Source organism: Astatotilapia calliptera, chromosome 20 (assembly GCF_964374335.1).
Source record: "Astatotilapia calliptera chromosome 20, fAstCal68.1, whole genome shotgun sequence".
NCBI classification, from domain to species: domain Eukaryota; kingdom Metazoa; phylum Chordata; class Actinopteri; order Cichliformes; family Cichlidae; genus Astatotilapia; species Astatotilapia calliptera.
In genome coordinates this window covers 31,457,331-31,483,352 of record NC_137441.1, presented here as the reverse complement: position 1 = coordinate 31,483,352, position 26,022 = coordinate 31,457,331, and the positions used below count along the sequence as shown (strand labels likewise).

Below are 26,022 nucleotides of genomic sequence, written 5' to 3'. Positions count from 1 at the left end.
TCAGTGCAATCTCATCTCGTTAACCTCTCATTTCTAGAGGCCATCTTTTGTTTTCTTCCTCCCTGCATCGGCTCCTCCACCTTTCGCCCTCCTCTTCCATCGTTTCAGACCTCATCTGCGGTCTAGTCCGGTGGGATCGGGTTTAGTTCTGACTCATTACCTGAAGCAGGTGATAGCCCCCTCCCCCCGCATCCCTTTGACTGACGGTGATTACTGGTGGCATTGCTGGCAGAGATCTCAGACACCGAGAGAGTTTATGGAAAGGCTGGCATTATTGGGGTGGAGGTAGATGTGTGGGAGATGTGTCGTCGTAAGTTGGCTTATATTGGCAGAGACACACTGATCACAGCAAATTGCTTGAGTTCTCCGGGTGGATGGTGAGGAAGATGACAGCTTGGATGAAATGAGGGTGGATGAAGACCGGCTGCATTCACAATATGCGGCAGATATGTGAAGCTTCGTATTTTGCTTTTGCTTTTATGTGAAAAGAAATGAGAGGCAGCAGCGATTCCATTTTAATTGTGTGAAATTGAATTTGGTATGATCATCACTGTGAATGGCTGAATTATTAAATGATTTCTGACAGTAATTTATATAAAAAAAAGTGTCCAGGGCTCGGCTGAAGTTTTAATTTAATTCATTTAAATTAAATCGTATTATTATTGAATTTTACTTTTCTGTCTGCCAATTGAAATTCAGGTGTGTTCACTTAGGTTCAGCCTGTAGAGACAAAAAAGCCAAGAGGTTTGTTTCTAATGCATTTTGACTTAAAGGCAGAGGTGCTCTCCACTTGACGCCTGTGCTAGGAAGCTGGATTTGGGATTATCCAGGTAACTTCAAGGTTAACCCTGGGTTTGCAGTATTACAGAGTCCGTTCACTTCTTAGCTCTACTTACTTGTTATTGTAGCCATGGTAACCTATCCTGCAGACCCGATCTAGGTTGTCGATCAGCAGGTATGAGATCACTGCTTACCAACCAATCAGTTATCTGGGAAATAGAATCACCATTTGTGGAAAAGTCCTTGGACTTTTGTGCATGCAGGGTCTAAAGTTTTTCATCTAGACTCTTGCTGTTTCCCCGATGAGCATTAGACTGTTCTATAGCCTATAATATATGATCCCAAAACAGGGCATCTGTGGACCTTAGAGTCTAAACCTACATTATAATTATGTTTTTATATTGAATCTTTAGGCTGTTCTCAGACCCTTAGACAAAATTGAGGCTACAGCTGAAAGAATAACAACTAAATCTATCACACATGCATCTAATTCATCACATTCTCCCATATTTCAATGTTAGAGTGTTGATACTTTTATTTTACTGACTATTGTACTGTGATTTTCTGTTTCACACCGCTTATTTCTCTACAGCAGGAGCATTTCTTTCAGTTACCCTCACAGTTTTATCATTCTTTGTGAGATCAGCGGCTCGCGTGCCAGTGGAGACGTCCATCTGTGTGACTGGCCGGATGCTGCCAGCGTCATCCCCTTAATGTGAACATGCTCATAGCTGGATTAATCAATCATGAGTTAAGTTATGAAGCTGATAACCACCTTTGTGTGACAATTTACCCTGATTGCTAATGTTAGGGTAAGTGAATAAGTTGCTAATATAATCTGACCAGATGTGCCTGATTTAAGGGTTAAAAAGCAAAATAATGGCCTCACAATAGTATTCATCAACAGGCGACAGGATCTGAGCATGCTCACTTAAGACTGGTCTCAGAAAACTATGAAGTAATAAAAATATAACAGCAAAAGACAACACTGGTGGTGCAGGTAAGGAACGAAATCGGTGCTGCATATGTAAATACACTGAGGTGTGGTTCAGCTTTAGTGCAATCTCACTGTTGTGTTAGAAGCTGTTGTTTCTAACACAACAGCTAAACTTTACAATACATTTAGCCATTCAGGAAATCACTTTTTGACCAGTTCAAAGTGAAATTAATTGTCTTCATGTAATATTCTTCCTGATCCAGGCCCACAAATACACCGAGCAGTTTCTATTCTGCAAACTGTAATTCTAACTTTTTAAAATCAACAGGGCAGCAGAGTAGGAGGATGTACGAAAACGTTGAATTTCTGAATAACTAACCCCAACGCAGAGCTCCTTTCTGCTCTGTTTGATCAAAAGAATCTGTGAAAATGTGTTATTTACAGCTGTTTTTAAACTGGAGCTACAAGATAACGTGCTCCAAACCAGGTTATGCGTTTCCCGCTGGTTGCTATGGTTACCTAACCAGGTAAAATGGGAGCGACTTTTTGAGTTCAAGCTCAAAAAGTGTAAAAGAGTGTCATAGCTACCGCGGTGTAACCCAGGTCTTTGAAGCCTTGATTGTTTTTTGCTGTCGCCATCTTGGTCTCTTTATTATTTATATAGTACTAACCACAGTGTGTCACTGAGACCATTAACACAAGAGGAAAGTGTTTACAGAGGTCAAGTCAGAAAGCTGTTTCCTCACAGACTTCTACTGGACCCATGGCATTTAAGAAGAACTCGGGTTTAAGGCACTCTCACACCAGGTTAACCTATTAACCTTACTTCAGATTATACAGATGTTAGAATTAACCTTCCAAAACTGGAGGCACAGGGCTTTGATGTGCGGAGGTGTGGAGTTGTAAAACAAATAATTTTATGGTGATAATTAGTTTTTTTTACATAGCGTCTATATTGTGTTATTAGAAATATGTCTGTTGCTATTGAGTTTATATTAGTAACAAAGCTGGATAAATACTAGCTGATAACTTATGGAGAAGGGGTGGGATTAAATAAATGTGCACTTCCTCCCACTTTTTTGTGGAACCTCTGTATTTTGTTTATATGATCAAAATAAATAGAACATTTATTTTGATCATATATAGGTTTAACACATACGTCATCTACATGATCCGTGCAGTCCCGAGTCACCTTTTGTGCTTCTGTTTTGCATCCTGTCTTTAGATTGACTGACACAAGTTATATTATGTCACATTAGGATCAAATATCTGAATTGTGAATCTTCTCTCTGGATACAAATTGCTGTTGTTTCGTAGCCGCGCACTGCTGCTGCAGGTGATGGAGGAAGATGGTGATGAAATACAATCCACTTAGGAGTAATCCAATAATTTTAAGCAGTTTCATGTGCGGTGAGATTTTACAACTGAATGGCAGTTCCTTGACAATTAAAACATTTTAACTGAGCCTTGGTTTAATTCGGGGAGGCACAGAAATTCTTGAAGTCACTAATATGCTCTCTAATCCTTCCATACATGCTCTGTGTATGACAAGCAGCAGTCAATAAAAGAACTAGGTGCCATTAGGTGGTGTTTTTTGTGTATTTTATAAACAGTAGAGCCAAGAGTTGGTTATGAATGAGCCAAAAAATGATTACTATTTTTGATGAACCAGTCAAGCACATAAAACGTATGCACTTGAACCTGCAATGCCTCATCACCTTGACGAACTAAATCTTTTCAATCGCAGTGTGAATTGAGCCTTTGTCAGGCGTTTTTCTGAAACCACGACGTTCCCTGATGTTCCCCGTGCCTTTTAACAGTCGATCCGTCTCTTCTTCCTATCCGCCTCGAAGGTGAGCAGCCACTCGGAACCTTCGTCCCAGTCCTTGAGCCTCCAGCAGCCCGCCCAACCTCCGCCGCCGCCTCCTCCTCCTCCCCCGCAGCCCCAGTACGGTTTACCTGTCCCCGAGTCACGGGACAAGCAGCTCTGCTTCTCAGACTTCGAGGACCTCAGCTCTTCGTTCCGCAGCCTTTACAAGTGCGTCTTCGAGCAGTCCTTCTCGCAGCAAGGTGGGTGGTTTTGTGTGCGGATTAGTGTGCCTGCTCATGCGTACCTGTTCGACACCTATAATAACACGTGTGTTCACTGGGAAATAAAGTAAACTTCTGTGTGAGGCTTTGTGCACATAATTAACTGACAAGAATAAGCCCCCCCCCCCCCCCCCCCCCCCCCCCCCCCCCCGCCACCACCACCTTTATAAATTCAAACAGTTTAACACTGGTTTTATAGCCGGCATTCCAGTATTAACCTCCACCACACACTCCTACTCTGTTGTGTTTTAATAAACAAACAATCTGTTGTTCCGCATATCTGCGTTTTACGGCTCGCTCAGTCAAATGAGTAAAGGCAATTAAGAGTAAGAATTCAACAGAAGGGGGGGAAAAAACTCTCAAACACATCTGTAGTCGAGCAGAGCAAAGGGTTCTGCAGCTTTGATAGCAGCTAATTAGATTGGTTCTAAAGTTTGCGAAGCATCTCGCTAATTGCTTCCTGACGCTTTCAGGTCACTAGGCCTCCTCCCTCTTGGACACCCCACCATCGCACCAACCTCCTCTCACCTTCTCTCTTCTCCCTCTCGCGCTTTCTCTCTCTCACTTTTTACTCCTGATACACATCAACAAATCTTCTGTAACCAAGGAGATTGATACGCTCTGTTGACCCCCGCAACTGCTGCCTGGATTCACCCTCTGACAAGGTCCCCTTCAATTTGTGGTCAGGGTTGTACACAGAGTACAGATAAGACAATGAGAATATAGATGGTGGGGAAGAAAACGGCACTGCGCTGAGATCTAAAAGGAAAATGAGGAAGAAAATGGATTTAGCGGATGCTTGAAAGGGTCCCTTAAGTGTGAGGCTTAGCAGGAAACGGTGTCAGTAGTCATTGTATTTGAGAATTTGAGTCATCCAGACAGAGGAGCTCATCGTATCTACAGCGAGTCCAGGACCACACACCGCATTGCTACGGGCTCAGGCAGTGCCACCATCCTGAATTACAGGTCACAGTGAAGCAAATATGAACCTTTTCTAAAGAGCAAACGAGTGAATCAACAGCTGGGTCAACTTGTGAAGTCTCATTTTACAATCTGGCTTTCAAAATTATGCTGCCCTTTCCCTGTTTGCCATCTTAAAATCTTAAAGAGAACCCTGTTATTATTCCCTTTAAATGCACCCGTACGGTAAATTAGGAAAGAGGAACACAGCCGTGGTAAAATCATAGATAAAAATGGAGCTTTGATTTGCAGTACTGTAAATACAGTTAAGGCAATGAAAGCATTGACTATACACACAGCAGAGGGGAATAAAGAGACTGAATGAAAAATACTCTGCACTCGGTGGTGCACTCATCGATTCGCTTTTTATCGGTCACAAAAAGTTCTGAAGAGATCTTGGAGTAATAGCAAATAAAGGAAAAGGTAAACACGACTCAAACAAATGTACCAAAGGAAGGTAACCTTCGAAGAGTCCACCTTACTTTATAGTTGGACGTTGTACGTCCTTGGAAGAGCCTTTTACATTTAAGTAGTCACAAAACCGGGAAGCGGACAGCCGAGGTCCAGAAACGCTGCAGCATCATTTGAAAATTTAATGAGGCAGCAACCGACATAAAGCTTCTTCAGTGTCGATGATGAAAAGGAATTCATAGGTAGAGGTGAGGGAGAGTGTGTGTGTGTTTGTGTGTGTGAGGGATGAGTCAGAGATTCATATGACAAATCAGACAGGAGAGACACCGGGTGATGTAGCCAGGCTGGCTCGCCAAAACCTACACCCCCAATCAGAGATGATGGGTATCACCAATAGTGATTATCCTTGTTAACCCAGGCTTTCTGTTTCACGCTCTGTGTGTGCCCTCATAAAAGGGCTTGTTTGAAGCCTACTTAAATCAAAAGCATTATCAGATGAATGGCTGATAGAGATCTATAAAGAATATATCAAAATATAATGGCAGAAGCCCGCACTGGTGCTGCAAATAAGGCAAGAGAGCAGCTGGCAGAAAATCGTTAATCTTGTGAATTCATAAGTGAATCTATTTATTTTACCACCCAGTGCTGACATTTATGTCTAAAGTTACAGCTGCAAGCTACAGGGGTGCCAGTGCATTCGCCTCTGATGCCGTCCCACAGCCTGATGGCAAAGATGTGGAAGTCTGCTGCCAGATCAAAGTGAAATCAAATTTATTGATACATTATTCTTGCTGATAAATAGCCTCCACATAAACTGATCAGTTTTCTGATCCGAGCTGCAATTCCTGCAGTGTAAAATGGACTTGGATTCAACAAACCCGTATAATTCCTTTGGTGGTATTGCGATGTATAAGACATATTCCTGCTACTGAGAATCCATAGCAGTGGTTGTGCATGTGTGATTGAATAGGAGGCTAATAGCTGTGGGTGACATACCAAGGCATGTAGGTGGTTTAAACAATTGACTGACAATAATTTAGAAATGGCAACGTGAAAGTAATCCACATCCACTTTAAAATGAGTTCAAGAGAGCAAATCTGAACATGTTGTTGAAGGAGAATCTTTGGCTTTATTTGGTTGAGCTGTTATAGTGGAAAAAAGGTGTCTTCTCCATCATTTTTGCCCCATTTTTTAAAGTTTCATGTGTCTTTATGTTTTTTTCCCCAAGCAGGTTTGATGAGTATGCCCGGTGACTCGGGTCAACAGGCCCGCACCGCCTGCTCCTACCAGCACTCTCCTGGTGGGGGAAGCGGCAGCGGCCACCACCACCAACACAACCATGGCCAGACATCGCACCACCCTCACCACTCTCACGTCTCCCCTCACTCCACCCACGGTCAGCACCAACAGCACTCTGGTCACTCTCAGCAGCACTCGTCTCTCTCCCACCAGCAGAGTCACGCTGTGCAGGCCTGCCCCACAACAGGTGAGAACAGGTTTACAGACAAAGGGCATTACAGCATGTGTAGGATCTTTGGTGTCGCCTACTGGTGCACAACATCAGGAAAAACATGGGCAGACTTTAGCAACTTTCTAACAGGGATTGAATAATACTTTGCCAATCAGAGTAATAATAATAACATCAATACATCAGCTTGCACTGAACATACCAGGTCTTTAAATTTGAACGTGAAAGCTTTCTTTTAACGATAACATGAATGTTCACTAACAAAGCAACACGAGAGTCCCTTTGATTGTAGTTAATTACTCTGGGAGAGAGGTTACAAAGGCACAGATACTCATTGAGGTGAAAGGCAATTCATGTACTTTAAAAAACCCTTATCCTTAATTACCATAATTTGTTTCAAAATCACTGAATTCAGTTAATTCGGAACAAATTTGCTCAGAAACCACAGACAAAAGATGCTTTATATCCCAGTTTCCATCAACATCTGGGGAAGTTTGTGCAGACACTGCACAGGAGCAGGAACTGCTTATATGATGTGCTTAACATACACAATATAGACCTGACCACTGGTGTTTTACCTTCACAGCCCCCTCAATTAGGATATGGATAACCATAATTCTTTTTAAGATCTATTTCTGGCATTTTAGCCTTTATTGAAAGGGCAGGAAAGCAGGGGGAATGACCTGAAGCACATGGTCTCGGGTGCATTCAGACTCAGCTTCTGCAGCAGCCTTTCGGCATGAGGTCCTGCTCAACCAAGTGAGCTATGCTGGCATTGAGTATAAGCGAAATTCTTCTGGCCTGGTGAACAAGTGGTTATATTACACCAAAAGCAAACCTTCCTCACTATTACCGTTCACATTATGTTTTCCAAGAAACAGAAAACCAGTAATCTCAGCGTCCTCGCAGCAAGAAAGTTCCCCCTGCTGCCCTTGTGCCCTCGGCTTTCACCTACATCCAGAGTCATGCTTGTCAGGTTAGCTGGTGATTTTAAAGTGGCTGTAGGTACGATTGTATGCCTCTGTGTGCAGGGCGTACTCTGTGTCTTAACAGCTGGGGATTAGCTCCAGCGCCCCTTCAACCCTAAATTAGATAAACAGTTAAGAAAGAAATGGATGGCTTGATGCTTTTAGACATGGGGAAACAGGCAGTTAAAGAAATAATAAAGTTGTTTGCTTATCATTTGAAAATGGGTTTAAAATGTAAAACATGTGCAACAGTAAAAGAAAAATAAAATCAAAATATGTTTCTTTTTATCTGGCGTGACTGTGATTAGCAGTGGGGGAGACTACCTTCAGGGTTGAAATGACAAAATTATGAAAATATTGTCCGGTGTTCTTTTCATTCCGATGCCGCTGTAGAAGAGAAGACCTCCTATTACCGAGACTTTCACTTTGAAAGCCCCAATGCTATTTCTCCAGTTTCTCTGCTTTTCTAATTCTCCTGAAAAGACCATACAAAGCTCAAAGTATAGCTTCACATATATAGGCGCACCAAAACACTGATTCAACATTGCGATTTCCAAGGCCACATTGGTGTAACTGCAGTTCACCTAACACATCAGAATGGCACATCTGTGTACGCGGGCATTGGATTTGTATTGTATTCTTTCCTCTATAAGGTCCCAGAGTGTTTGATTTTTATGAGGCTGAGCTGATACAAACAGGCTTCTCCAAATCTTCACGAGGCTTTTCCTACTCATATTCCCAGTCTTTGTGTGTTTTTTTTCTCTTCGTGTCTCTGCAAGAGAGCTCTCAGGCCAGTGGAAAAGCCTATTTAGACATTATTTATCTAGGTTAGTATTCCCCACAACCAAGCTGAGGATGAATGAAAGCAACCTCTCTGTCTTTGATCCACGGCCTGAGAATGTATTGTTGTTTGGGTTGTGGTGGTGAAGGCGCTGAAAAGAATCTTCTTTCTTTTGCCTCACAAGCAAAGCTATGACTGGATTTTGTTGTCTTTCTTTTTGTGTGTAAACTCATGCCACCTTGTGGCTGTTTGCAGAACAGACAGATCTTTTTAAAGTGAATTAGTTTACCAGTTTGGGATCATCTAACAGTGTTGTGTTCTTCAGTATCACTGCAGATAACCAATGCTGTTTTATATCTGGGAGAAATCTTTTGAAACACGCAATTTAAAGACACCATGTTTGGTTTATTTTGAAAATTTTTTTTATATTTTATCTATTAGATGTTTTAATTCTGAATTTGATTCCTTTTTTATTTTACAATGCGATGCTCCAGGGTAAGAATAGTGCCACCTTGCAAAGTCAGTTCAGAAAAGTTAAAAAAGACATGCATGTTAAATGACATTAATATGGGACATTATTCTGATTCTTACCCTCGTTGCTTCGTGTGAAAATCCTTTGTTTTTTCCAGGTTGTCTTTTGCAACATTTGGAAAAATGTTTCTTTAAAGAGATGTTTGTCTGTGTGTGTGTGTGTGTGTGTGTGTGTGTGTGTGTGTGTGTGTGTGTGTGTGTGTGTCAGTCATGTCATCAGACTGGTACCCCAACCTGGACTGGCTGAAGGAGAGCTGCCGCATCGCTACCAGCTACAACTGGGCTGACGTAGACCTCTCCCCATTCCAAGGTAACGCAAACACACAACTGCCATCAGTGTGGACAAATGAAATGAACACTGATAAAGCTGTCTACCGCGGCCCGCCTAAACACGGGGAAAATTGATAAAATGCGTATCATGTCGATCAGCTGCTTTGATTAAACCATTGTGATTCCTCTCTGTGCTTTCATATGCACTCGCCCTGAGGCTCAGTGTTATAATATCCAGTGTGGTAATAGTACTGCCCTAATAAAAGTCATTATCCTGCATCTGAGAGGTTCCCACTCTTATTCTCTCACACACGCACACACACACACACACATAGACACACACAAGCTGTCTCGCTCCCTCCCAATTGTATGATGTGAATAATCCAATTAGGTCCCGGCTCAGTAACAGCCTCTTATCACGGTCAGCGCACAAAGCCGGCAACATCCACACGCGATTGATGACGACGGCTGGTCCTGTAGCTCACAGACCGCTACTGTCTCTCTCTCTCTACTTCTGCAACGCTTGACCTCTCTCACACCGCCGTAATGCCATCCTCTACTCTCTCTGGCTCATCTCCAAACAGCAGGGACCGAGCCTCTTGTCTCTGTCGGCGCCACATACGAGCCATACAAATGTGTTTTTGGGCAAAATATCCGTCTTCACGTTTGAAAAATGGAAGCTTGAGCTTGTCTTATTTTGGAAGCGGTAAATACCAGAGGAGGTGATTTCAGTTCAGCGTCTTCTGCGTTGTTTTAAATGTGAACAGGCATCCCGTCAGAACAAAAGACGGTTTGTAGTTTCAAGGTTTTGAAACTTACGGTGACAGTAAACCGTAGTGAGATTCTTGTGCTGGATGTGTCCTCACGGTGATGGATGATAAATAATTTATTTCTTATTCAACCCGTGATTTGCTGACGGTGGTAAGAAAAAGTTCTGCAGAAGTTGTCTGGGAAAAGTCATGAAGGAGTGCATGTTTTTTTGCTGTAATGTTTAGCATGTAGAGTGACACATATTAAGGAGAAATATCACAAAAAATGATATGTTAACTACAATTTTTGATGCTGCAAATGATATATTTAGAAGGGGGAAAATACAGGGCGGGCCATTTATATGGATACACCGTAATAACATGGGAGTGGTTGGTGATATTAAAGTCCTGTTTGTGGCACATTAGTATATGTGAGGGGACAAACTCCTCAAGATGGGTGGTGACCATGGTGGCCATTTAGAAGTCGTCCATCTTGGATACAACTTTTGTTTTTTCAATAGGAAGAGCGCCATGTGACACATCAAACTTATTGGTAATGTCACAAGAAAAACAATGGTGTGCTTGGTTTCAACGTAACTTGATTCTTTCATGAGTTATTTACAAGTTTCTGACCACCTATAAAATGTGTTCAATGTGCTGCCCATTGTGTTGGATTGTCAATGCAACCCTCTTCTCCCACTCTTCACACACTGATAGCAACACCGCAGGAGAAATGCCAGCACAGGCATCCAGTATCCGTAGTTTCAGGTGCTGCACATCTCGTATCTTCACACCATAGACAATTGCCTTTAGATGACCCCAAAGATAAAAGTCTAAGGGGGTCAGATCGGGAGACCTTGGGGGCCATTCAACTGGCCCACGACGACCAATCCACTTTCCAGGAAACTGTTCATCTAGGAATGCTTGGACCTGGCACCCATAATGTGGTGGTGCACCATCTTGCTGGAAAAACTCAGGGAACGTGCCAGCTTCAGTGCATAAAGAGGGAAACATGATCATGTAGCAATTTCAAATATCCAGTGGCCTTGAGGTTTCCATTGATGAAGAATGGACCCACTATCGTTGTACCCCATATACCACACTAAACCATCACTTTTGTTGTTCCGACAGTCTTGGAGGGATCCATCCAATGTGGGTTAGTGTCAGACCAGTAGCAGTGGTTTTGTTTGTTAACTTCACCATTCACATAAAAGTTTGCCTCATCACTGAACAAAATCTTCTGCATGAACTGAGGGTCGTGTTCCAATTTTTGTTTTGCCCATTCTGCAAATTCTGTGCGCCGATCTGGGTCATCCTCGTTGAGATGCTGCAGTAGCTGGAGTTTGTAAGGGTGCCATTTGTGAGTAGCTAATATCCGCCGAAGGGATGTTCGACTAATGCCACTCACCAGTGACATGCGGCGAGTGCTACGCTGTGGGCTCTTGCTGAATGAAGCTAGGACAGCCACTGATGTTTCTTCATTAGTGACAGTTTTCTTGCGTCCACATTTTGGCAAATCCAACACTAAACCAGTTTCACGAAACTTAGCAAGCAGTTTGCTGACTGTAGCATGGGAGACGGGTGGTCTCGTAGGGTGTCTTCCATTAAAATCTGCTGCAATGACCCGGTTACTGCGTTCACCAGATATCAACACAATTTCGATCCGCTCCTCACGTGTTAACCTCTTCGACATGTCAATGGCTGTGAACAAAGAGAAACTTGTAAATAACTCATGAAAGAATAAAGTTACATTGAAACCAAGCACACCATTGTTTTTCTTATGACATTACCAATAAGTTTGATGTGTCACATGGCCCTTTTCCTATTGAAAAAACAAAAGTTGTATCCGAGATGGCCGACTTCTAAATGACCACCATCACCACCCATCTTGAGGAGTTTGCCCCCTCACATATACAAATGTGCCACAAACAGGACTTTAATATCACCAACCATTCCCATTTTATTACGGTGTATCCATCTAAATGGCCCACCCTGTACATTTTGCTCAATATAATTAGCGAGTCTAAAGGAAACTTGTAACTTATTTTGTGGTCAAGAATTTACATCTAATTTTAAAACACTGTTACGATTCTGCAAATACCAAATTTCCTATTTTCAGAATTTAAAATGTCACAATCTACAGTGATGAAACTCGATTGCATTAAATGATGAAGCTACAAGGATGTCTGAGATACTGAAGCAAGAATTATTAAAGAATTGACATTTTGTACGCAGTTAAATCAGCTGATGAAACTATTAAAAATACATTTGTATTTTTTCCCAGCAGTGACTTAGTGGTGTCCACACCTTTAAATCATAGACTCATTAATATTCTCCCATAAGCATCCACATGTATTTATTTATCAGTGTTTTAGTCCACATAAATATTAAATAATGTATTTGGTGAATAAATCAAAGGCTTCTGACACAGTTGTAAAAATGTACTTCTAAAGCTTTTAAGGCTTAAGGGGAACAGTATCATAGCCGGTATACACTGATCAGGTCTAACTTTATGACCTTCACTACCCACATGCATCAGTGAGCTTTGGCCACCAATGACCCTGTCGCTGGTTCACCTTGGACCCCTTTGATAGATACTGACCACTGCAGACCAGGAACACTCCACAAGAGCTGCAGTGTTGGAGAAAATCTGACGCATGTCAAACTCACTCAAATCCTTACATGTGCCCATTTTTCCTTCTAACACATCAACTTTGAGGACAAAATGTTCACTTGCTCCCTGATATCTCCCACCCACTAACAGTGGGTTAGTGATGATGAAGAAAGAATGAGTGTAACCTCCCCTGTCAGTGGTGTATATGGTAAATGGCCTGTATTTGTATAGCGCTTTACTTAGTCCCTATGGACCCCAAAACACTTTACACTACATTCAGTCATCCACCCATTCACACACACATTCACACACTTGTGATGGCAAGCTACATTGTAGCCACAGCTGCCCTGGGGCACACTTACAGAGGGTTAGGGACACTTGTACCACCAGGCCCTCTGACCACCACCAGTAGGCAACAGGTGAAGTGTCTTGCCCAAGGACCCAACGACCGAGACTGTCGGAGCCGGGGCTCGTACCAGCACCCTTCCGATTACAAGACGAACTGCCAACTCTTGAGCCACAATCGCCCTATATGAAAGGTGTGATCACCCCTGCAAGATCAATTTCTTGTGCATCTCTACCGACGCTTCTTCTTCTTCTTTTGGATTACTCCATAGAAGTCCCGTTATGAACCCTGTACCTGTGCCTCTGTGATGATCCGGTGTGTCAGGCTGGAAATCCTTTGACTTTTTTTTTTATTCATGCAAAATTTGAAAACGCATGCTGTGATTTTTTTTTTTCCTGCAGGTGCGACTACAATTGAGCCTGTATGTTCATTCTATAAACATATTCCTAATTTATTAGATAAAACACCAAGGGAATTACACTACATCACAAAAAAATACAATTTACTCGATTTGATAAGCACTGATGCATGCCTGATGTTTAAAATTATTCATTAGTCAATCACCACCCACTTAGAGGATGTCGGGTATTTCTTGGCAGTGGAAGTGCTGCTAAGAAGAAAGCATCTATTAGAGAACATCAACGTTTGGTCTGTTTTTTCAGTAAAGTAGTGAAGGAAGTGAAATTTTTGTACCCACAGAAATGAGAGACTCATTTTTGCCGTGTTTAAAAAAAATCACAGAAACCAGTGCTGGCCTTGCATCCTTTATATTTAGCATATCGATTTAATTTAATAATAGGTTTTCTCTTATATCGCTTCTTTTTCTGTTTTTTCTTTGTTTGTTTTTTTCCTGTCTGGCAGAACAAGCTGAACAAATGCAAATTAACAACTCGTGCATTAATTTACCTGTAAAAAAACAAATCAAAACAATAAAATAAAGTACATGAAACGATGTCACATCTTGAAGCAGTAAAAGCTCTGGTGCGTGGCAGTCACAGCACTTTGCTTCCTCTCTCTGTCAGGTCTGAAGGAGAGCATGCGACAGGCGGAGCTCAGCAACTGGTCTCTTGATGCTGCCCAGATGGCTGACCTGTGTTCCTCCATTAACCAATTCTTCATGGCGACGGGGGTCATCCCCCCTCAGGGCGCCACCCACCCACAACCTCAGGTCCAACATCCAGCGCCGCCGTCTGCTCCTCAGCACCCGGCTCAGCCGCACGGGGCCATGCATCCAAAGCCCAGCCATCACAATCAGCATGGGCAACACAACCCACATAATCAACACATCAGCACAGGTCAGTCTGCCGGGCCAAGGATCCTGTACTATAAGGATAGCAGTATATTAGATTGTTGCATCTGGGACCAGAGGCTGAGATTTCTGCTAGTAACCAGCTTAGACCTGGAAAGTCAGCTGCTTTATATGTGCACAGGGCTTTACACACATGCACACATGGCAGCATCGTACTCTGGACTGCTGTTCTGTTATTTAATTATTAACACCGCAGTATCCTGTTAAAAAAAACAAACATTACAATAAAATGCTGTTATTTATTTTTATCTGATGACTCCACTCATGTGTCAGAAGAAAAGAAAAGCGTGAAAAAGAAAGTATGTTAACTTAAAATAACATATGGAACCCCAAAAAACTCTCCATTAGCAAAATAATGGTTCCTGCTGTTAGTTGACGGGATGGAGGCAGGAGCTCAGCTGACTGCCAGTCTCTCCGCTCGCTGTGTCATTGTTGGCTCGTTGTCTATTTACAGCAAAATTATGGAGTCTGTCAGTTTAATGGCAACTGAAGTAAAGATATGAAGATGGGGGAATATTTCACCAGAGGGAAATCCACTGAGTGGCAGCAGAATCTATTGGATTTCTCTGGCTTAGCATAAAACGACAATAAAATTGTGTGCGCCCATGATAACAGCTTGTGTTCTGCAAAGACGAGTAGTGTGAAAGCCGGGATACTAATCTGACAGTTAGTCATTGCCCTTTTGTCTATTCTCCCACAGGGAACATGTACATGGACTCGAGACAAAACCTTTCTTCTCTGATGGGCCCACCAGGATATCCTCACATGCCTCCCATGAGCAACACTGCTCCCACCATGACAGGTGACTCTCCCATCGCTCTCTTAACAGGTCAGGAGGAGCCTGGAGAAATACATGGTGTATATGGAGGCTTACACAGAGGCAGTGTGTGTGTGTGTGTGTGTGTGTGTGTGTGTGTGTGTGTGTGTGTGTGTGTGTGTGTGTGTGTGTGTGTGTGTGTGTGTGTGTGTGTGTGTGTGTGTGTGTGTGTGAGCAAGAGAGAGATAGAGATTTTTGGCAATAGCACACTTTAAACTGGATAACACACTTCTGATTGATTAAATAGGGAAGCTTGAACTAAAGTTAAATGTTGTATTTCTCTTCATAAAGTTAGGAGATAGAATTAAAAATCTGCCAATCACAGATCAGCAACTCAACACAACCTGCTGAAGTTTAAACTGAACACCAGAAATGGAGGCGAACGGTGATTTAGGTGACTTTGGATGTGGCGTGGTTGTCGATGAGGATCTCCTGATCTTTTTGGATGTTCCCATGAAACCATCTTGAGAGTTTACAGAGGATGGTCTGAAAAAGAAAAAAATATCCAGTGAGCTCTGTCTATCCCTTGGTCACACCAGAGGTCAGAGGAGAATGGTCCGACTGCTTCAAGCTGATAGGAAGGCAACAGTAACTTAAATAACCACTCGGTACAACCAAGTTTTCCATCTCTGAGGGCGCAGCAAGAGATGACCACAGCAGTTCCCACTCCTATACGTCCTACAATGAGTTTTTTTCTGGAACAGTTGGATGGTCAAAATCGATCCATCCTGCCTTGTATCAGTGGTAGGGGCTGGTGGTGATGGAGTGCATTAGTGTTCAGGATATTTTATTGGCATACTTTGTGAATCTTAGCAACAAGTGAGCATTATTTTATCACCATAGTCTTCCTAACTGATTTCTTGAATGCGACCATGAGCTCACTGTACTTAAACGGATGTGCAGCTGCAGGATTTGAAGCAACTGTATGATGCTGTCTTGTCACTTTGGACCAGAATCTATGAGGAATGTTTTCAGCACCTTGTTGAGTCCATGCCATAAAGAATTAAGCCAGCTCTGAAGGCAGAAGGTGGTCTAACCGAGTACTAATGAAGTGAACCAGTAGAAAAACTAGTATAAATTTTCTTTAATTCCCCAGAAAATGATCCATTTGTAGCTCAGAATATTGTTGTGAAGGCACTTAATGCAGCACAGTGCTGCCACATACTGAAGTATCTCGTCATAAAGTTGCATCAACACCTCTCTGATACATTAATTTTATAATTTTCTTAAGATACACTGAGCGTTTTTATAGTATCCAATATGCATTTTAGTTTCAAAGTAACCATTAAAATTCATTGCAGTGACTCACTAATATGAGTCACCATGTCATGATCACCTGTTATTTAGGGCACTTTAAGACGTGGTGTAATGTGCTGACAGTATATTTCTCTGTTTTTGACTTTTTCTTGTTTTTCCTATATTTTAGCTGTGTTTTAGACACTTTTAGTTTCAGCTGTTCTTTGTCCTACTCACATATTTAAAAAGAAATAATTCAGATGTAATTATCATCTTCTTATACATCCAGGTCATCACAGCCAGCTGAGCCAGCAACAACACACGCTGCCTCCGGGACACTTTCAGGTGAGGCGCATGCTCGCTGCCGACGACATCCAGGATGATTTTGACTGGGACTCCATCGTCTAGACTGAGCCGTCAGTCAAAGGGAGCGACGAAGGAAAAGACTTGAAATTAATAAGGAGATGCAGGCAAAGTGTGATGATAGTGACATAAGGTACGAAACTGACTGACCTGCTCCTTTCACCTGTGTAACAAAACAGAAGACAATCCAACAGAAAACAAGATGGGAAGTGATTTTTCTAAACACGCTGGCCTTTTTTTTTCTGATAAAAGTGGTCTATTAAATCTAAAGACAATCATGGAAAAATGGAGATGGGACAGACTGAGACTGTGTCGAACGAAGCCAAGACATAAACACGTTTCGTCCAAAGCGACAACGCTCCAAATTGTCTCTCGTTGTGTCCCCGTTGTGCCAACAGGGTTGCAAGTCGCCAAAGTGTTGTCAGTTCTTCTTTGAATTGCTTTCTTTCTCTTAAATGTGCATCCCGCTGCAGCTCGTGTCCCGTGATCTACAACGTTTCCCAGCCTGTGACTGGAATGAACAAAAAAGATGTCCTCTCCCCAAACTGTCTTAAGAAAACCATCAAATTTGTTTTATTTTTTGCACACACTGAGCAAATCCAGACATTTCATCCTTTCTTCACTGTAGCATTGCTTTGCTCGTTGTTACTTTACATATGTGGTGAGAAGGATAATAGTTTGGGGACAAAATTAAGGACGTTTCAACCTAAATCAAGAGTCGGGGCACCACCTGCTGGTTAAAACAGGTATTTTTAGCTTCTATCCATCTATCACAAATTGTTCCTCCTCTATCTTTTTTCTGTCATACAGGACACTAGCTGTAAATTTCTTCTGCCTATTTTATCGCAAACTTGTCATCAGTATGCGCTTTCAACAGCAGGTTAGTGTGTCATGTTCTCAGGGTGTTATGTCCACATATGTCTTCACACCTCTGCCCTTTACATCTCCTAAATGTGAGGTTAACTGTGTGTCGTGTTGTGCTGTCAGTGTTCAAATCCTGTTGGCTAAATGTTAGCGTTGCCCAGGACTCTGGTCAAATGGATAAAAGTCTTCATTTGTCAGCTGTAATAAGCTGAGTAACAGAATGAGCCTTTTAGTAGAGCCAATATACGTCACTGATCAAAAAGAAAATCAGACCGTCGCGTGACTCAGCATTAACTTATATAGTTTTCAGAGATAAAACTGAAGGGGAGGCAAAAGCGCACATCATTTATGACCCTGCGGATCAGCTCGGTCTTGATTTCTAACATGCCTCATTTGGGAAAAGGCAAGCAGTTTTTTGCACAGCAACAAGTTTGATAGCATCTAGACTAAAATAAATGATAACCGGGAACATTTTAATGCTTTGTCTAAGTAAAGATCAAACAAGATGCTCAACATCATTTGTTTTGTTTTGCTTTTGTTGTTAATGTTAATTTTGTGTATGTACAGGTGTGTGTATAGTCCTCTCCAGTTTCCTTTAGCTTTATATGGCTCAAAAAAAAGAAAAGAAAGAAAACACACATGGGAAACAAGTGAATTTCATTGTATTCACACTTTAAGGTCTCCTATTTTCCACGGTGAAATATTAGACCTTAAAGTGCCTTTTTTTCTTCTTTTTTTTCCTCTTTTGGAAGATCTCAGTGATTGTTCAGGTGGTCTAAACAAGGTAATGTTTAAAAAAAAACACAAAAAACAAGATAAATACTCTTTATTATTGCCATTAAATGCTGTATTACCGTGACCAGCATATATATATATATATATATATATATATATATATATATATATATATATATATATATATATATATATATATATATATATATATATATATATCTTGTATGTCTGCGTGTAATTGTCCTTGTAAATAACAGTATGTCACTTCTCTGTTTGCCCTGGAAAAATGCAGACTGAAAAAAAAAAAAAAAGGAAATGGCAAATGGAGATGGGTATTTTGTTATTTCTCTTCCAGGAGAAACATTATGTACATAGCTTGAGTATAATGTAAATAGGTGATTTAAAGAGGGAAAAAAAAACGTTGGCATTTTTGTGTGTCATAAGTAACCTGTGTATGTATGGCGGTTCAGCGGTTCAAATCTGTTTTAGTGTTTATTAAAATGTCATTGACCATTTTTACTGCAATAACCTTGCATCTGCTACCGTTATTTTATCAGCTGTTTGCATGTTTGAAATCTTGAAATAATGCTGTGTGCATGTTGCTGTGCTGTGCAGGAAGATGTGACAGTGGCTTCTGAGTTTTTAGTTTGAGCCTATTTGTGCTGTTTTGGCCCTCGCGGCTTGTTGTCCAACAGGTGTCAGCCTAGCGCCGGGCGACCGTTTGTTTGCCCTCCTCTGCATGTAAACTAGGCAGACCACCCATGCTTGCCTGCGACACACCGTCACACAGTGTTCTAACTGTATTTATGGCCTCTTTTCATTGGAAAGCGGTCCAGAAAGCGCTCTTTCCTCCCGCTGTCTATCAGCCACCCATGTACACTGCCACTTTCTTTATAAATAGAGCAAAACTGATGTTTTAGAAGATCAGCACAAATGAATTCCAGGTGTTTGCTCATATTTACTTAAATCCTGTTAAATATTTGACAGGTAGTATCTAGTCAATCCAAAGATTTGGCTCCTAACTCCTGTGATTAAGGATTATTTGAAACAACCCAAACCTTTGTTTACATCTCTTCCATTCATTCATGTGGAAAGTTTGTTGCTTTAGCTTTCTAATTGTAAAAGACAGCCGGTTGCAGTTTAGTGTGCCTGTCTTGTCTAGATAAATAAGTGTGTATTTATCTGTATCACCTAGTGCATGTGTTGGCATGTGTGAGTGTGTGCATGCTGCTGATATCGCAGGGTTTGCAAACAGGAGTACTGCTGGCTGTGGACCAAGAGGAGGTTTACATGGGGCTGGGCCACGAGGGCTCAAACCACCTTACTGCCCCTATCCAGACACCCTCCTCCCAATCCAACCTGCCCCTTGCTCCTCAGCCCGCCCAGCCCACCGCCACCACAACCAGTACCAGCACCCCTCCTCCACTCTCAGCCACTCACATGCACCCTCTTTTCTCTCTCCTTCCTGCCGTGTGCCATTCCTCCCTCTCTCTCTCTCTCTCTGCACTCACCCAAAGTGGCCAGATCTCTCCTCTCTTTCTCTTGTCCTGTCTGCATCCCTCCACCACTCTTTCTTTCTCTTCCTCCACGCCGACCAGCCCGAGTCTGTTCACATTCACCTCCACAAGTTGAAAGGATCTCAACCCACCGCTTTCCCAAACTTCCTCCGGCCAAAGACTTTATTTTCATTCTTGACCTTTTTTGGATCCCTCAACATTTTACTACCGTAGACGCCGGTTGGTGTGTGTTAGGTCTCCGGTGTTGTGCCCCTGGGGACGTCTCTGTGGGTTTTGACTGGCGAGAAGAGCGGAGAAGAGTTTTTTTTGACACAATGAAAGTTCAGCTGCTGCTCCTGTCGGCCCTTGTTGGCCTTTTGTGCGCCTTCACAAGTGCAAGTAAGTGAACTCTCAGCTATCACCATCCTACTGTTAGCACACTATGTCCTCTCTCTCTCCCTCTGCCTCCATGTGCCCTCACCACACTTCTCTTTGTCTGCTTTAATCCCTGCCGATTGAACAATAACACTTTGCAGGCTGGATTCATAAGGGGGGAAATGGTCCAGGTTTCATTTGTATTCATTAATAAGTTAATGCGATTGTTTGTTTACACGCAAATACACAAGTGTTAAACACTTAAATAACTAACACTTTTTTTGTGTAATATCTAAGAATATTTCTTCCAGCATCTGCGGTTAATCCACCAAACTTGGCCAAAGATCAGTGATTGGAAAAGCGAAGGTGTTAATTTAACAAAGAGGGATCAGCTCATATGAATGCTCCGTGTTCATTTTAACAAATTACCTCATCCTGCTTTGCTGTATTTTTCCCTCGCTGTCACTGTTGTCTCCTTTTTTCTTTTTTTCTTTTTTTTTGCAAGCATGGGGGGAAAAAATATATGATGTAATAGCAAGAAGCTCTGGTGCCTCGTGTCTGTAGTTTTCTTGGCACAGCCAAAAGAGAAGAAAGCAATATCCTTTGGAAGCGTCCCAAAAACTGTGGTCATGTGCAGGGGGGGGGGGCTGTAAACTGTAACATACACCGTACATATTTATCCGAAAGCCTATCCTGTGCTTCCTCTCGTTTTACTCCTGATTCTCCTATTTCTCTCTTGCTGCACTTGATTTTGTTTTCTCCTTTTTCCCTCTGTTTTTCTTCTCCCCCCTTCATCTGTGCTTTGTCTCCAGTCGCTCTCACAGCATGTATCATTTAACTTTCTGTCTTTCTTTGCCTTGCTTTCTTCTTTTGCCTTGACCAGCCACTCTCTGCCCAGTAGTTGTGGCTGAAGCCCGAGGAAAGTGCAGGGCAGGGCAGGGCCGTTTTGTGTCTATGTGGGTGTATTAATAGTGGGAGGCTCTATATTTAAGAGGGTCATATGGATGAGAGAGGAGCAAGAGACGTGATGAACTTTGAGAGCTGCCCCACCCTCTTTTACCCGTGTGTTGTTAGCATGTACAGCACACCAGCCCTTGGCATTTACCCATCTTTGGTGGGGTTGCAAACTTTACCACTTAAAATAACCCCTTCCTTCTCCACCCCCCAACCACCACCGTCTCTTAACAGCCCTTCAGCTTTCTCAAGCTCTCTCTCGTCCAGGTTCATGAGTGTAACCCTCAGATTTGGGGGAACACAGGATGCACAAAAAGCGATGGGTCTATTGTTACACGACAAGCTTTTCCTGGTCTGTGTGTCTCTCCCGTTTTATGGCGGGGTTTGCTTTTTTAACTGAGGAAGAAACTGCTGAAGTTTTCAGAAAGTCTTCCCTGTTCTTGTTAAGAATACAAAGGAAATCAGTCATTCCCCACTCATACCTCACAAATGGAGCCTTTCTAACTCCCATCTCCATCCTGTACAATCATCCACCACCGCCCTCTCGCTGCTACTCCCCCCGCCCCGCCCCTCGTCTCCTTCTTATGAGTTTTGTCTGCAGTTGCTTGGCCAGTAACATCCCATTCACATCTGGCCGCCAAAGGAAGAGGTTAATGCCCTTTGTCCGAGCCCGCTTGAAGAAATGACCCAAATGTTGCGCTCCTGTTCCAAGTATGAGACACACGCGCGTAAGGAAAGACCACGAGGTCCGAGGACTTCTCACACCAACTGAATCTAATTAGGAGAAGAAAAAATGTAAAAAAAAAAATAAAAATGTAAAAATAAATAAATAAATAAATAAATAAAATACTTCCATACTTCCAAAAATTTCCCTAAGGAGAAAGATTCATCTGTTTAAGGAAAGGGGAGGTGGAGACTGTTTTATCCCAGACCAAGCCCTTATCCTGACGAAACTGAGACAGTAGCAGCTCCAAAAAGATTAGAAAAAACACCAAGATTTATGTGCATATCCTCAACAAGTAAAAAGGCACAAATGCCAGCCTTGCACTTCCTCTGTGAGACATGGAAAACATGAGAAAGGAAATGCAAGCCTGGATGTTCAGCATGATAATGCACCGTAACTTGTTTATTTGTGTTCCCTTCGTTTAACATCACGCCTGTTCCGGTTCATTGTGCTGTGGCAATGTAGTGAGAAACTGTAATGCCCGAGATTAAAGGCCAACTTGATGTAGTGCCAATTTCTGCCCCTGGTGATAGAGTCCAGATGGGACCTGCTGCATGTCTTTTTTATCTGAGTTAGAGTGGGAGGAGAAAAACACGAGTGGCTATAAAATGAATGTGGACACACATTCAACGCACATTGTGTTGCATCTGCGATAAGGCCGGCTGAGAATATTCCACTCTTGCTTCAAAAAGTCCTCAGCGTGCACTGCATGGCACGGCCCGGTGTTTTTAGAGATGACTCCCACTAGTTTCGCAGGGGAGTGTACGTCATGTGACATCTCATGTTGGTGTGGTGAGATGGGGAGGGCGTCTGTATCGCTCACACTTTACTCCCTAAACACCACGAAAAACATTCCTGAGATTCGAAGATGAACACACTCCCTCACATCTCGTGCACTGATCTTTTCTGTCCCACACAGGAGTGTGAATTAGCAACTTACGTGCACGCACACACACACACACACACACACACACACACACACACACACACACACACACACACACACACACACACACACGTGCATACAGGGGGCTTAAGTGACAGCTAATTGTGATAATAATGAATGGAAGCCTGTACTCCCACCTTTGCTGTCTCTGGCTGTATATTATTGTGTCCCTCCATCACTCTTTTGTTTTTTCGCTTTAATTTATATCAGAAAGGAGTGAACTTCCCCCCTCCATTTCTTTCTCACCTCATTTTGCCCAATTCCTTTACAGCTTTTCACTCAGCCCTTTTCTTCACCTCGCCCTCCCTGTCCTGTTTTTTATTTTCTGCGTCACTTACAGTTTTTTAGGGGAAATTGTGGGAACAAAATATCATGGTGGACCAAAATAATTTATTAAGCTTATGTTTTACTAAGTAATAATTGTGTTTATTTTTTTTTTACTCTAAGTTAACCCTTTAATGAACAAGTTCACATACATGCACACAAACATGAATGAAGGTTTTCGGGGCGCTGGATGATGTTTCAAGCATGCTTGACATGAAAACCGATGCAATGATGAAGAAGGTTTGAAAAGAAAAGAAAACTGCTTCCAAAAAAAGTTTAGTTATTTAATGAAAACTAACTGGAGTTATTTTTTTTTTACCTTAAAATTTAAATTATATATAGATTGAATAAATATCCTTAGTGTAACTCTTTGTCAGTTTGGTAAAATTTGTTATTACAGCTTGCCTGATGAGGGGCTGATGGAGGTGTTTTTCGAGGGTTTGGATGTTTACAAGACTGTGAGTCAACTGCTTAAAGTAATACCTATAATGATTTGCAGAAACTCTGCCACTGGCATATGCCCTCCACGCAACAATAAAAACCGACTAAAACTGACCCTGAAAGTAATAAAAACGAAACTAAAGGTAAACATGTTCAGAATGATAAACACTGAACTGAAATAAGAAGAGCAGCTCTGGAAACTAACTGAAACGTAACTAAATTAAAAAGGAAAAAAAAAAAGTCAAAATTAAATCAAACACTGAAACTCGCGAGAAAAAGCAAAGCATCCAACTTTGCAGTCATCGTTTAACTGACTGAGAGTCAGACTAAAACTAGTTGTAGAAACTGTAGCAGCGTCAGGCTTCCTGTTCTAGGTCTGTCCATTTGCCCACTGAGGATGAACACAAGCTCACCTATGTGTTGCACACACGCAATACATCTTGCTATAAGCAGACACGCCATGTTCACAGTGAAATCAAGCACTCTAGACGGGACACGGGGTGCTCCCTGGCGTCTCACTTTTGAAACATGCCATTCCCTCAAAGCTCCCCCTCCACCCTTGCTGCTTTCTCTCCCCCCTTCTCTTTCTCTCCAAGGATTCAGCCTTCTCAGCGGTTTCATCAGCAACAAACCTATCCTCAGGGAGTCTGGTTTATGAAGACGACGATAGTGAAGAAGTAGATTAAAAGGAGAGGAGGGGGGAGTGTATGTAAGCCGTTAAAAGTCACTGTGTTACTCACTAATGCAGCTGCATTAACCCAGAAGGGCTAGCACGGTGGGGAGGAAATACTACTCAGAGCTAATTGTGGGAACTGTACACATAATGAAACAATTGGTAGTGGAGAATGAGGGAGTGATTACACGTAGCACAGAGCCACGCTCAGTGGAGCACAGACCATTTTATCATCGCTTACAGACGTTCCAAACAAACAGTCTGAGTCGCCATTAGTAAACCCCCTTCTCAATAGTCTTCCTCAGTGGGAACAAATGTTTTGTTATATTTACCCCCGCCTGTTGCTAATGAACATACCAGGCAGCACAGTGCTGCACCGGTTGGTAGACTAACCCCAGCCATTCAAGAGTTATTTTTACCCTGGGTAAAGCATTCTCTATTATTTCAGGTATTTAGAAGAACTGGACAAAAACGGAGCTGGAGAGAGCATGATGTCAGGAGCTAAGTTTGGAAGACTCGCACAGAAGCTCATTTTTGCTCTCTGCAGTAAGGAGGCTTTGTGCGATGAATAGCTTTTAATCGGGGGTTTTTTTTCCAAAGAAAAAGGCGCAACTTCAGGCCAGCAGCTTGTCAGTGGAAAGTTAGGCGCAGACTGTAATTTTGGTGCCACGCTGAAATCTACCTCCTTAATTTTGAAACGGTGCTGTCCAGGCTAGAGTTTCATTTGTGGCTGGGAGGATGTTGAACGTGGGGAGATGGAGCTCTGGTTATTGGTGGGAAATGATCATGTTGAGCCCAGGCCGGCTCGTGGTCCAGACCCTCATGAAAGAGGCAAAATAAACGCTAAATACATGTTTTTTACAGATGGGACAAAATAAGAGACTACCATGACACAGATGGTCTTCTGAGCTCTGACAAAGTGCGTTTTAGATATTAAACATCAGTCAAGAAAACATATGAAACTACAGAAATACAAATGAACTCAGATGTTTTAAACTGCATATCGTCTTCTTTTTTTTACCTTTTCAAAGAAACTTTCATGCTTTCTCCCTGTGACCCCACCCTCCTGTGACTGCACGGATTAAGTGTCTGATGGTTAACAAGCCTGCCTGCGCTCTGCTTACACATGCGGCAGTGGCTCCCTCCACAGGAAATAAGTCAGAGCATGTGGCATGCAAGTTCGCAAACACGAGGCCCTGAAGACCGGATAGAGGGATGGGGAGGGGGAACAGAGGGAGGATGCATATTATATGAAGTCAATGGGTGGGGTGTGCATGCTGATACAGTGCTGATGATGGGAGAACCGGTATGAGACAGACGAGGAGTGTGAGAAGGGGGAAAGGTCAAGTAATGACATCATGTTGTGAGTGAAGCGTCTAAACATTAACGCTGTTTATTTTTCACATTTTCACCCATCCCCACAGACGGAGGCAGATCTATTGTCCATTTATTTACTGGTATTGTTATAAACTTCGCATTTTGACTCACAACGATAAAGTTCGTCATTGTCTTAGACCGGGTATTTTTTTTCTTTTTTTTAGCTAACAATGATAAAGTGAAAGGCTACAGATAGGACGATTGAACTGAAACATTGCTGAATTATGTCAAACAAGAATTTGGTTGAAACGACAATGGCCTTTCAAACTTCCACGGCATGAACATGCCAATCAACTGTGCTCTGAAGTTACAAAGAAAACAGAGCTTAAACAAACAACATTTAATGTCCACTTTTACTTGAGCTATCATCTTGCTGAGTGTTGGATATGTACTAATGCACAGGTTAATGATGAAGGTATTATAACATAGATACCGATATGTCGGTATTTGCATTTATAATCGGCCAGTAAATGAAAGCAAGT

At 42.3% G+C, this 26,022-nt stretch overlaps 1 protein-coding gene and 1 long non-coding RNA gene across 12 annotated transcripts in view; one reads left to right on the top strand and one right to left on the bottom strand.

Moving 5' to 3' along the window:
- Window positions 1-26,022, top strand: part of LOC113013014 (forkhead box protein J3-like) — an 81,344-nt gene that overhangs the window by 51,229 nt on the left and 4,093 nt on the right. For 3 of the 11 annotated variants that reach the window (XM_026153528.2, XM_080295675.1, XM_026153529.2), the window contains 6 exons: window positions 3,571-3,787; window positions 6,408-6,665; window positions 9,136-9,237; window positions 13,929-14,201; window positions 14,916-15,044; window positions 16,558-20,125. In XM_026153528.2, coding sequence (XP_026009313.1) covers window positions 3,571-3,787; window positions 6,408-6,665; window positions 9,136-9,237; window positions 13,929-14,201; window positions 14,916-15,044; window positions 16,558-16,676 — 1,098 coding nt within the window. In that variant the 3' untranslated portion in view covers window positions 16,677-20,125. The remainder of the gene's footprint in view (window positions 1-3,570; window positions 3,788-6,407; window positions 6,666-9,135; window positions 9,238-13,928; window positions 14,202-14,915; window positions 15,045-16,557; window positions 20,126-26,022) is intronic. The other 8 variants (XM_026153532.2, XM_026153531.2, XM_026153533.2 and 5 more) reach the window with 8 other exon arrangements.
- Window positions 15,289-19,883, bottom strand: LOC145423345 (uncharacterized). The gene is made up of 2 exons (XR_013904389.1): window positions 19,742-19,883; window positions 15,289-15,518 (listed from the first exon to the last, which is right to left on the bottom strand). It is a non-coding gene; the product is annotated as an uncharacterized LOC145423345 (long non-coding RNA).